Raw genomic sequence first — 12960 nt, forward strand, 5'->3', positions numbered from 1 at the left:
CTGTTCCTTTTTTGTACCTTTAACTTTTCCAGCCTCTTATTGCCCCTGTCCCAACTTTTTTGAGATGTGTTGCTGTCATGAAATTTCAAATGAGCCAATATTTGGCATGAAATTTCAAAATGTCTCACTTTCGACATTTGATATGTTGTCTATGTTCTATTGTGAATACAAGATCAGTTTTTGAGATCTGTAAATTATTGCATTCCGTTTTTATTTACAATTTGTACTTTGTCCCAACTTTTTTGGAATCGGGGTTGTAACACTAATGCTGGCTAACATGAGCTAAAAAAACAGGACTTTTACATTATAAATATTAATTATCTTCACTGATAATGCTCTAGCAAGCTATCTAACATTAGTGAGCTTTTGTGATGCTTTTATAAGTCATAAAAATGTTATATTTCTGTCTATATATTCATAAATGTTAATAATCTTCACTCAAAGTTAGTGAAGTAACTAACATTAGCTAACATGACAATTTCTGAGAGGATTTTTTTTTTTTTACCTCATTTTAATAACTGTTTATTAATTGTCACTTCTAAAGTTTGCCAGTTAGCTAAAATAAGCTAACATGAGAGGATTTCTGAGAAGATTTTACCTCAGATTCATAGATGTATAAAAGCCTAATCTTAGCCTAGCTAGATACCATGAGTGATCCTGAGAATTTCTGAGAGGATTTTATTTTATTTTTTTACCTCATTTTATTAACTGTTTATTAATTATCACATTCAAAGTTTGCCAGTTAGCTAAAATAAGCTAACATGAGAGGATTTGAGAGGATTTTACCTCAAATTTAAACATGTATAAAAGCCTAATCTTAGCCTCATTAGATACCATGAGTGAATCTGAGGATTTCTGAGAGGATTTTTACCTCATTTTAATAACTGTTTATTAATTATCACTTCTAAAGTTTGCCAGTTAGCTAAAATAAGCTAACATGAGAGGATTTCTGAGAGGAATTTTGCCTCAGGTTCATAGATGTATAAAAGCCTAATCTTAGCCTCGCTAGATACCATGAGTAAACCTGAGAATTTCTGAGAGGATTTTTAACTCATTATCAGTAATTCTTTATTCATATTTACTCCCAATGCTAGTCAGCTAGCTAACATGAACTAACATGACAGGATTTTTATGAGAATTATTTGGATTACATGCTTAAATTTTAATAATATTCATTCCTAATGCTAGCCAGCCAACATGTCCTAATGTGAGGATTTCTGAGAGGATTTTAAGTCATACTGATAAATGTCTATTCATCTTTACTGCTAATGCTAGCCAGCTGGCCCACATAAGCTAACCTGACAACATTAGCTTATATAAAACCAATGTAATGTTGGAATTTTGCCTGGATATCTATAAATCTATAAATACTAAAAACCAATACTATTATACAAAAATACATGTTACATGCATAAATAAGGTAATAAGAAAAAAATAAAGTAGCTCTGACTGACCTGGTGATGATGGCAAGGTGTGGCGGTGCCATGCAGGCCCCCATGAACAGCACCACGTTCTCGTGGCGGGTTTGCCTGTAGTTCATTACCTCCTTCTTGAAAAGCTTGAGATGGTCCTGATTGTTGCCATCAATCTCCAGCAGGCGGATGGCCACCTCGCCGTGCCAGCGGCCCCGGTGTACCCGTCCCCAGCGACCCTTGCCGATCAGCTCACCCAGGTCAAGCTGCTCAAAAGGGATGTCCCACTCCTGCAGGTAGACACTGGTCTGGCTGGCCTTGCGTGAGACAGGACCCTTCCAGGGCCCACTGCCTCTTGCGCTGGGCAGATCATCCAGCTCGTCTCCATCTCCTTCACCATCTGAGCCTCCGTTTGTCTCTTCAAAGCTCACCTCATCTTCCTCCTCCTCCTCTTCCTCTTCTTCTTCAGCTTCCTCCTGCCCATCTTCCTCCTCTACGCTTGCGTCATCTTGCTCCTCTGCTTCCGCATCCTCGTCTTCCTCTTCCTCCTGAAGCAGAAAGACATCTGAATCACGTGTCTCATATCAACTTATTTCTGAGTATGGCTGGATCACAGTAGTAACTTACTTCTCCGTCTTCATGCTCAGCCAGCTTGGCATGCACGTCCTCCTCTGATGGGTCTGTCTCATTCCTGAGGAACGGGAAGTGGAAAGATTAAGCACCATAATGACACCTACAATTTACAAGAAATAATACATTTTTTAGATCATCTGACATCTATCTTACACTGTGTCTGGTAGGCCTTCTGGGTGAAGTGTGTTGGAACTGGACACATCTGAAAAAACAACGAGCATCAAGACACCAAAACACAAATATTTGGATTGTGCAGTTGGAATCTTGGCGAACAGCCCGTTTCCTTTTGACACCTGAACATCCGTTTATGAGACACTGACCAGACAAGCAATGCCACCACTCACCAGTAGGAGGTGAACAAAACCAACGTGACAATATCAAGTCCATGCAAATCATTTCAACAAGAAGAGTAAAAAAAAAACAAAAAAACCCAAACATCAGCATGCAAACTCTCACTCAAACAAGTAAAAATAAATAATCTAAAGAAGCTCGACTTCTTAGATGCATACAACAAGCTGGTAGCTGGACTGGAACACTTTTAGGAAAAGTTACAAGGTGCGAAAATTGACAGGTCATCTTTAACTCACCGGGGAAGATAAACTGTTGTCTATGCTGAAAGTAGAAGGCAGCTTAGGGAAAGAGGGATGGAGAAATCAACAGGCAGGGAGACGACAAAGAAAAAATAGTCTAAGGTTAAAAGGCAAGTCAAAACCCACATACATGACTTTTGAATAATCTGTGTTAGCATGTTACATGTGAACCAGAAGGAAGAAATGTTTGAAAGGGGGCTCATTTCCCAAAGTTATATTAGTTCTATAACTTCTATTAATTCTATTCCTAAATAAAAACCTTGGTCTTAGACTTTTGGACCTATAAGTATACAATAAATATACCAATAATAATAAGTCATACTTTTGATTCGATAAAAGTGTCCTGTTGTGTCCAAACACTCACCTGGGAAGTTAAAGCGGTTGTCACGGTGGTTTTTGGGTGAAGGGTTGGGGGGTGGGGTGGCACTGGATGGGTTACTCTGCTGGAATGGTGCCGGGGATGACGGGGTGGAGGACGTGGTGGAGGACGGGTTACTGCTGGAGTCCAACTGATTCATCACAGATGGATGATCCTTGGGAGAGAATGTCGTACCATGTTGATCGTCAGTTTAAACCTTACAACCTCAGGTAATGATCATTAGAATCAAAAACACTTCACCTTTTCAAACAAACTGAAACATAAAGCTGAGCAGATGACGATGAATGGTCTTACACAAGGGCTTAAATCTGCCATTACACCTCATAATTTTCTGGATGCTTTAATAGTTTAGTGATCATCAGCTAAACCTCTGCTGACTTCATGGCATGTTATAATACAAGCAATTAAATAATAATCAAGACTCAAGAAATCTGAGAATTTTGGAGTCAACTTTTGCCATACTTTTTTGCAAGAAAAATACTTCATTCATATAAAAAAATGTTAGTTTGTGCAGTCGTATACATTTTTGTCAAGTCCAACTTTCCTGCTGGTGCTATTGGTTTTCTTGTAGTAGATGAGAAAAAAAAAAAAAAGTCACATGACAGTAAATTCACTCAAAATTTCAATATTTCTCTACTCAAAAATGACTCCTCTATAGTTCCTTGCAATATTGCATTCACGGAAATGAAGTACACTGCCAGTCAAATGTTTCTGAACACATGACGGTTTTTTTTCCCCAAAAAATTGTATTACAGTACTATAAGACTGTTAGCTACTGCAGTTCTATATTTGTTATTTAAATAACTAACTAGATTTGTTAATTTGGTAATTAAAAGTTATTCAGCTCAATAGCTAAAAGAAGTTCATGTAGATCTGTTTTTTTACTTAGAGTTTCCACAACTCCAAATCAGAACACATTGGGACAGGAAGGAAAAGAAAGCAGTGATTTCTAAAGTTACTTTGACTTGTATGTCATTGCATGAACCCAAGATACTGAATTTTTCCCCCCTCTGGCCAACTTCATTTCATTTGTTAATATACATCCATTCCATTCCTGCGCTTCAGGCCTGAAACACATTCCAAAGAAAGTTGGGATGGGGATGGGGGCAGGGTTAGTAATGAGGTAAAACAATTAAATAATGATGTGATTAGAAACAGTTGATGTCAACAGGTGATTGTAATCGTGGTTTGGTACAAAATCAGTATCCAGGAAAGGCCTAGTCTCTGAGGAGCAAAGATGGGCTGAGGATCTTCAGTGTGTCAATAAATGTATGAGAAAATTATTGAAATGTTTAAAAACAATGTTCCTCAAAGACAGATATGAAGGGATTTGGATATTTCACCCTCTACGGTGCAGAATATCATTAAATGATTCAAGGAATCTGGAGGAATTTCGGTGCGCAAAGTGCAAGGGCACAAGCCTAAGCTGAACACCTGTGATTTCTGATTCCTCAGATGGCACTGCACCAAGAACCATCATTCATCTACAGCTGATAGAACCACATGGGCTCAGGATTACTTTGTCAAGCACTATGATATGGACTTACAGTAACAAACACTAGTTTTAACTTTACTGGGTAAAAATGAAGCCTTATATTAACTGTATCCAAAAGCGCCATCGACTTCTCTGGATTCAGAGGCGTCTGGGATGGACCATCACACAGTGGAAATGTGTATTGTGGTCAGACGAATCAGTATTCCAGGTCTTGTTTTGGAAGAAATGGACGCCGTGTGCTCTGGACCAAAAACAAAAAGGAGCATCCAGACTGTTACCAGGAACAAGTCCAAAAGCCAGAGCGTGTCATGGTATGGGGCTGTGTCAGTGCCCTTAGCAAAGCTAACTTACACTTCTGTGATGGAGCATTAATGCAGAAAAGTACACTGAGATTTTGGAGCAACATATGCTGCCTTCAAGACGACATCTTTTCCAGGGAGATTTTAACAAGACAATGCAAAACCACATTGTGCACACATTACAAAGGCGTGGCTGTGGAAGAAGAAGGTGTCCCCTCTGTCCCCGAGAGAGAATGTGTGGAGAATTCTGAAATGAAAAATATGACAACAACGACCCCATACTGTTGCACACCTGAAGAAGTGTGTGCAAGAAGAACGGGATAAAGTAACACCTGAAATGCTTCGTCGCTTCGTGTCTTCAGTCCCTAAACATCTTTTAAGTGTTGTGAGAAGGAATGACAGCATTATAAAGCAGTAAATGCTTTACTGTCCCAACTTTTTTGGAATGTGTTGCCTCGTCTCGTCTCGTCTTCTTCCGCTTATCCAGGACCGGGTCGCGGAGGCAGCAGTCTAAGCATGGAAGCCCAAACTTCCCTTTCCCCAGACACCTCGGCCAGCTCCTCGGGAAGAACACCGAGGCGTTCCCAGGCCAGCCGAGAGACATAGTCCCTCCAGCGTGTCCTGGGTCTTCCCCGGGGCCTCCTCCCGGGGGGACATGCCTGGAACACCTCCCCAGGGAGGCGTCCAGGAGGCATCCGAAAAAGATGCCCGAGCCACCTCAGCTGGTTCCTCTCGATGTGGAGGAGCAGCGGCTCTACTCCGAGCTCCTCCCGAGTGACTGTGCTTCTCACCCTATCTCTAAGGGAGCGCCCAGCCACCCTGCGAAGGAAACTCATTTCAGCCGCTTGTATCCGCGATCTTGTTCTTTCTGTCATTACCCAAAGCTCATGACCATAGGTGAGAGTCGGAACGTAGATCGACCGGTAAATTGAGAGCTTCGCCTTTTGGCTCAGCTCCTTCTTCACCACGACGGACCGGTAAAGCGACCGCATCACTGCGGAGGCTGCACCGATCCGCCTGTCGATCTCACGCTCCATCCTTCCCTCACTTGTGAACAAGATCCCGAGATACTTAAACTCCTCCACTTGAGGCAGGACTTCTCCACCAACCTGGAGAGGGCAAGCCACCCTTTTCCGGTCGAGAACCATGGCCTCGGACTTGGAGGTGCTGATTCTCATCCCAGCCGCTTCACACTCGACTGCAAACCGCCCCAGTGCATGCTGAAGGTCCTGGTTTGAAGAAGCCAACAGGACAACATCATCCGCAAAAAGCAGAGATGAAATCCTGTGGTTCCCAAACAGGATTCCTTCCGGCCCCTGGCTGCGCCTAGAAATTCTGTCCATAAAAATTATGAACAGAACCGGTGACAAAGGGCAGCCCTGACGGAGTCCAACATGCACCGGGAACAGGTCTGACTTACTGCCGGCAATGCGAACCAGACTCCTGCTCCGTTCGTACAGGGTTAGTGGGGGTGGGGGTGGGGGGTTGGAATGTGTTGCAAGAATCAAAATTGAAATATGTTTATTTTGAAAAAACAATAAAATTCATGAGGTAAAACATAAAAAAAAACAGCGAGTGGCCTAGTGGTTAGTGTGTCTGCCTCTTGCTCGGGAGATTGTGAGTTCTACTCACGGTCGGGTCATACCAAAGACCATCATAAAAATGGTACCTACTGCCGTCTGGCAAGGCACGCTGCAATACAGATGCGAGTGGGGAGTCAAACTCTCGCGATTACCAGAGGACCCGCCCCCCACTGTAACCCTAACTATGTAATAGGCGAGAGGCCGAGGGCTACAGAAACGGAGATTGGCGCCGCCCTGTGCGCCGCATGGGAAGGACTTTGATTGAAAACATCAAATAATGTGCTGTGGTATTTTTTTGAGTGCAATACAGGTCAAAGATTATTTACAAATCCTCGTTTTCAGTTTTAATTTCAATTTCAACAGACTGTGCCAACTTTTCCTGATTTGGGGTTGTAATTACAGCATCGAAAGCATGTTACATTTAGCCATAAATGGGAATACTGTGAGTGCTTGATTCATACTTTTGAATGCCAAATTATACAAAATATATTCTGTGTTCGTAAAATTCCCCAGATCCTGAGTCTCATGTCACTATAAAATCACCATACAGACACTACAAAGATAAAGAAAAGGTCCTGTGTGTATGCAGACAAGTGATTATTGTTTTAGTGCTGCGTCATAAAGGTCAGTACCTTCTTGGTTATTGCCTTTGGTAACGTGCCAAACTGCGGCGCCTCAGCCGGTCGATCCACAGGGTTGTTGATATCCGACGGCACGGACTCCGTCCTCCGGATCTTTGTGACTGAGACAGAGCAGTCGAGGAATGTGAGGAGAACACAAAAAGCCTTTTTCAAGGACTCTGTCAGTGATGTGCTCAGAGCAGAGAATGAACAGAGCACTTACTGGGGAGGAATGATATTCGACAGGAAGGAGCCTCTTTCGTGCATTTATTGTGACACTTTAACCTGCGGAGATGAAAATAGCCATTAGAGCACCGCACACAGGTGAAAGGCTGTCATTTTCACTCGAAACGATACCCATTATGAAGTCCTCGGTGAGAACGAGACGCCTCCTCTGCACTCTGCCTTTAACAACCCACCTACAGTGTTTGCATTTCACTCCGAAGATCATGTTCTTCTGGCACACTTGACACGTCTGCGAGAGCCACGACTTGGTTGAGAACCTTCAACACGACACATGTTAAACTCAGAGTTTTGAAATATTGTGGTACGACAGTAACCCGTGAACGAATAAGTGGGCGGAGTTACCTGTGAGTGACAGCCAGGCCGATGTCTCTCCTCACTGCCTGCGGAGAGCTGCGATGGACTGCGATGTTATCTGGGCACAAGACAGTGAGACAGATGAATCCAAGCTCAGTAGAAATATACCTTCTTTTATCCTCAACATCAAGATTATATCGTAATACTTAAAGAAATAAACAGAGCACACGGAGCCAAACAATTCTCCTGGCCTTTTTAAAAAAGCTGTTTAAGCACTGGCTTACTGTACGCAGCCATTATTCTGACTTTAAACAGTTAAGATTGTGCGTGAGCTCGATGTTGTTCGCTCTCAATCAGTAAACACTGTTACAATTTCCAAGTTTTCATGAACGCAGCACTATTAAAATATAGGAACTCAAAAGTTATAGTTGACAGTATCTTGAAAAGGAAACACAAGAGGCCTCTACAGTCATCTGTGAAACTTCACTTGACATAATAAAGTACTGGAACAGCTCTCAATATGGCGGTGAAGAGTTCCCCAAGGGAACGGAGAGGGGAAGTTGATGAGTGTACGTTCAAAATGGGATTGGAACGCAGCCATATATGCTTCAGCACAGGAAGAGACTTTGTGATAAACCTTTAACTCGGAACCAGTGCAAATATCCAGACTTCTTTTTTTTTTTATCAGGAAACCCGGATCAACTCCAGAGTTAATCATTTATATTAGCAGATTTTATTATTATTATAATTTTTTTTTTTTTTACATACAAGGCAAACACTGAACTAAACTGTAAAACTAGGCTCTACTTAGAATGGTTTACAATTCATCTCTTAAGCCTAGGTCACAACCAGACGTACGCTTTTTTGGCCGTGCAATTTTTGGCGTTTCCCAAATCACTGCGTTTTTTTTGTTCGTGGAGAAAGACGCACGTTGGCCGTAAGTTTGTTTTGCAACCTGAAAAAACATAAGCGCCCGTAGAGTTTGTTTGACATGACAAAGAACCTCTGCGGCCGGTCTGCAGCCAGTCTACGGCTCGAAAATCAGCACGTCACACGCGCGCTCTCCGTGCGTTTCACGTGCACCCTCTGTGCATTTCTTGCGTTTTTTGCACGTAGACCGGCCGTAGGAGCACGTACGGCCGGTTGTAACCGAGGCATTAGTGGTGATACAGTAACGTGCACAAAGTGTCAACTATTTCTTGCATTGTGTTTCACTTCATGTTTGAACCACTGATTTGTCCTGAATTACCAGAAGCTTTATTGTGCATGTTTTTTCTTTCGGTTCTATCCAGGACTATCTAGGAATATGCAGTATATAGCTACTGTGTGTGTGTGTGTGTGTGTGTGTGTGTGTGTGAGTCTCACTCCTCAGGCCTCCGTGTTCCTCCAGCAGCGTCGGTGTCCCCGGCAGGGTATATGGGGCAGTAGCTGGCACAGCGCTGTATGTCCGGGCAGAAAGCAGCGGAGATCGAGATGGCGAATCGTCACAAGCGTTGCCGTTAATCTGGACATTCAGGAACAACTTATTTTTCTTCCCACACCTGTGGAAACAAACACAGGTTGGTTAGTGAGGTCACTGAGAACCGGGGATGCCACACAAAGCAGTATTTAAATAAACCAGGATGCTGCCAAAGGACTGGGTGTGCTGTGTGTACAGATATCAGACTAGTAGCAGGGTTAATGGGACAGGAGAAAAGTGCATAAACTCAGAAGTGCTTTTATTTAAAGGAATCCAACAGTCCAAATCAGAGTCCATACCAAAGGTCAAAACATAGACAGGCAACGATACTCAACAGTAAAACAAAATCAAAACCCATAAATCCAAAACAAACACTGAGACAAGAAGACAAGGCTTGGACTACAGTACAAAGTGATACAGACAATTGCGACGATAGGTTGGTACAACAAGGACGAACGCAGAAAAGGTGAACACATTCAGAAAACAAACCAGAATGGAGTTGAAGGTGCTGATGATAGAGGTACTGAAGTTAGGGAAGAGGGGGTTAGGGGTTAGAGTATGTTAGAGCAGCGTTTCTCAACCTTTTTTCAGTCATAGCACCCTTCAGAAGTATGCAAATTCTCAAGGCACCCCCATATAAAATATACGCAGTCACGCTGACCCCGGCAGTGACGTTGTGACATGGGAAAGGGGGCCGTGAGACAAATTTTGATGATGCATGAGGTGGCGATGATCTGCATTAGTGTAACTATCGTTTTTTGGAATTTTAATTAATTTTATTTATTTCAATGTTAGAATATATAATTTTTTGACGGCACCCCTAACGAAGCCAGACGGCACCCCAGGGTGCCACGGCAACCTGGTTGAGAAAGGTTGTGTTAGAGGTACTGTGATTAAGGAAACTGAAGTTGGGTTTAGAGAGAGAGAGAGAGAGAGAGAGAGAGAGAGAGAGAGTGAGAGAGAGCAAGAGAGAGACAGTGAGAGAGAGGGCGAGAGGGAGCGAGAGAGAGAGAGTGAGAGAGAGAGAAAGGGAGTGAGCGAGAGAACGAGAGAGAGAGAGCAAGAGGGAAAGGGAGAGAGAGAAAGACAGAGAGAGCGAGAGAGAAAGCGAGAGGGAGAGCGAAAGAGGGAGAGGAAGAGGGAGAGTGAAAGAGGGAGAGAGAGAGAGCGAGAGGGAGCGAGAGAGAGAGGGAACGAGAAAGAGAGTGAGAGAGAGCAAGAGAGAGACAGCGAGAGAGAGGGCGAGAGGGAGCAAGAGAGAGAGAGTGAGAGAGAGAGAAAGGGAGTGAGTGAGAGAACGAGAGAGAGAGAGCAAGAGGGAAAGGGAGAGAGAGAGAGAAAGACAGAGAGAACGAGAGAGAAAGCGAGAGGGAGAGCGAAAGAGGGAGAGAGGAAGAGTGAAAGAGGGAGAGAGAGCGAGAGGGAGCGAGAGAGAGAGGGAACGAGAAAGAGAGTGAGAGAGAGCAAGAGAGAGAGGGGGAGTGAGAGAGAGGGCGAGAGGGAGCGAGAGAGAGGGCAAGAGGGAGTGAGAGAGAGAGCGAGAGGAAGCGAGAGAGAGAGAGGGAACGAGAGGGAGAGAGAGCAAGAGAGAGAGAAAGAGAGAGAGAGAGGGGGAGCGAGAGAGAGCGAGAGAGAGGGCGAGAGGGAGTGAGAGAGAGAGCGAGAGGGAGCGAGAGAGAGAGGGCGAGAGGGAGCGAGAGAGAGAGAGTGAGAGAGAGAGAAAGGGAGTGAGCGAGAGAACGAGAGAGAGAGAGAGCAAGAGGGAAAGGGAGAGAGAGAAAGACAGAGAGAGCGAGAGAGAGAGCGAGAGGGAGAGCGAAAGAGGGAGAGAGGAAGAGGGAGAGTGAAAGAGAGAGAGAGAGAGAGAGCGAGAGGGAGCGAGAGAGAGAGGGAACGAGAAAGAGAGTGAGAGAGAGCAAGAGAGAGACAGCGAGAGAGAGGGCGAGAGGGAGCAAGAGAGAGAGAGTGAGAGAGAGAGAAAGGGAGTGAGTGAGAGAATGAGAGAGAGAGAGCAAGAGGGAAAGGGAGAGAGAGAGAGAAAGACAGAGAGAACGAGAGAGAAAGCGAGAGGGAGAGCGAAAGAGGGAGAGAGGAAGAGGGAGAGTGAAAGAGGGAGAGAGAGAGCGAGAGGGAGCGAGAGAGAGAGGGAACGAGAGAGTGAGAGAGAGCAAGAGAGAGAGGGGGAGCGAGAGAGAGGGCGAGAGGGAGCGAGAGAGAGGGCAAGAGGGAGTGAGAGAGAGAGCGAGAGGAAGCGAGAGAGAGAGAGGGAACGAGAGGGAGAGAGAGCAAGAGAGAGAGAAAGAGAGAGAGAGAGGGGGGGAGCGAGAGAGAGAGAGCGAGAGAGAGGGCGAGAGGGAGTGAGAGAGAGAGCGAGAGGGAGCGAGAGAGAGAGGGAATGAGAAAGAGAGAGAGAGCAAGAGACAGAGAGAGAGAGGGGGAGCGAGAGAGAGAGAGCGAGAGAGAGGGCGAGAGGGAGCGAGAGAAAGAGGGCGAGAGAGAGCGAGAGAGAGAGAGCGAGAGAGAGGGCGAGAGGGAGCGAGAGAAAGAGGGCAAGAGAGAGCAAGAGAGAGAGCGAGAGAGGGAGCAAGAGAGGGAGCAAGAGCGAGGGCAAGAGAGAGCGAGAGAGAGAGAGGGCGAGAGGGAGTGAGAGAAAGAGCGAGAGAGGGAGCGAGAGGGAGTGAGAGAGAGAAGGAGAGAGAGAGAGAGGGAGAGAGAGAGAGAGTGCAAGAGGGAGAGAGAGAGAGAGCAAGAGGGAGAGGGAGAGAGAGAGAGAGAGAGCGAGAGAGAGACAGAGAGAGAGCATGACTTGCCCTCTTTTTGACACTGGGCCTTCAATGTGTATCCTGCTCTGACATCACAGAAATCTGTAGGGGATTAGTCTGGGTCTTAGATACAAACACTATTTATATATATATTCTCTCCCTCTCTCTCTCTCTCTCTCTCTCTCTCTCTCACTGTTTGCATTTAGGATGTCCGATCATGTATTAAAAGGATAGTTCGGGATTTTTGACATGAATCTGTATGGCATCCCCATCAATAGTGTCGTGCAAACACACTGACTTACCCCTGACAGCATCCTGTGAGTCCAGTTCTTGTCCAGTTTTGGTCCAGACGAAAGTAGTCCGGCAAGTTTGTTGGGGTCACGAAAGTAAAACGTTTTTTGTCTCAAAACAGTATGTGTTCAAAAGAGTGATATATTTGCATCACAAAACCGTTGCCAAATAAAAAGTCAGACCTTGAAATCGCTTGGCACTATTTTCTCTCCCTTCTTATCACTGCGCGCTGCCGCCAGGTGACAGCCACGGCTGTTTCATTCATTGTTTACTAGTGATGGGAATTTCGGCTCTTTTTCGGGAGCCGGCTCTTTTGGCTCTTCTTACTATAAGGAGCCGGCTCTTTCGGCTCCCGAGATTTTATTTTTGATTTAAAGGAATACACCACCCCCAGATGAAATTGAGTCAGTCCCTGCAGTCCCTAGAGTTGGATGAGTGAGCCAAAGCGTTTTGTAGCCGACCCAGCCATTGTCCTGATCTATAAACGCCCAGGTTAGCTTAGCTTAGTCGCTGTAATCCGGCGTGTCCAGCTAGCATTGTCGTTGCAAAAGTGAATTAAATAACTCACGATTTTTTATAATTATTTCTCATGACCTGTACATTCACATCGAGTACACATATCAATGCAAATTAACACGAAGGGATTTACTAGACCAATTTATATCTGGAACTATTTTCAGCCACAGCACAGGCAAAGCACCGCTGCAGGCGCAAAGACACCGCGCAGCGCCTGAAAACGGGTGTGCAGCGCCTGAAAACCCGTTTTCAGGCGCTGCGCGGTGTCTTTGCGCCTTCCTTTTCCTACCTATTCCTTTAATTGCTGCAATTAACTAGTTAATTCTGATTCTATTTCTCCTCTCAGTTATAATCTGTCCTGCTTTTGAAAAGATCCTCTCT

General features: G+C 44.7%; 1 protein-coding gene across 1 annotated transcript in view; it reads right to left on the reverse strand.

Moving 5' to 3' along the window:
- The window catches only part of ksr1a (kinase suppressor of ras 1a), a 63294-nt gene that overhangs the window by 6432 nt on the left and 43902 nt on the right, over positions 1-12960 (reverse strand). Inside the window, exons 5-14 of the mRNA XM_060909622.1 lie at positions 8917-9092; positions 7600-7669; positions 7431-7514; positions 7235-7296; positions 7024-7133; positions 3000-3168; positions 2633-2674; positions 2199-2247; positions 2040-2103; positions 1455-1960 (exon numbers count right to left, since the gene is read on the reverse strand). Of these exons, the coding sequence (XP_060765605.1) occupies positions 1455-1960; positions 2040-2103; positions 2199-2247; positions 2633-2674; positions 3000-3168; positions 7024-7133; positions 7235-7296; positions 7431-7514; positions 7600-7669; positions 8917-9092 (1332 nt within the window). The remainder of the gene's footprint in view (positions 1-1454; positions 1961-2039; positions 2104-2198; positions 2248-2632; positions 2675-2999; positions 3169-7023; positions 7134-7234; positions 7297-7430; positions 7515-7599; positions 7670-8916; positions 9093-12960) is intronic.

This window comes from Neoarius graeffei, chromosome 25, assembly GCF_027579695.1.
Source record: "Neoarius graeffei isolate fNeoGra1 chromosome 25, fNeoGra1.pri, whole genome shotgun sequence".
NCBI classification, from domain to species: domain Eukaryota; kingdom Metazoa; phylum Chordata; class Actinopteri; order Siluriformes; family Ariidae; genus Neoarius; species Neoarius graeffei.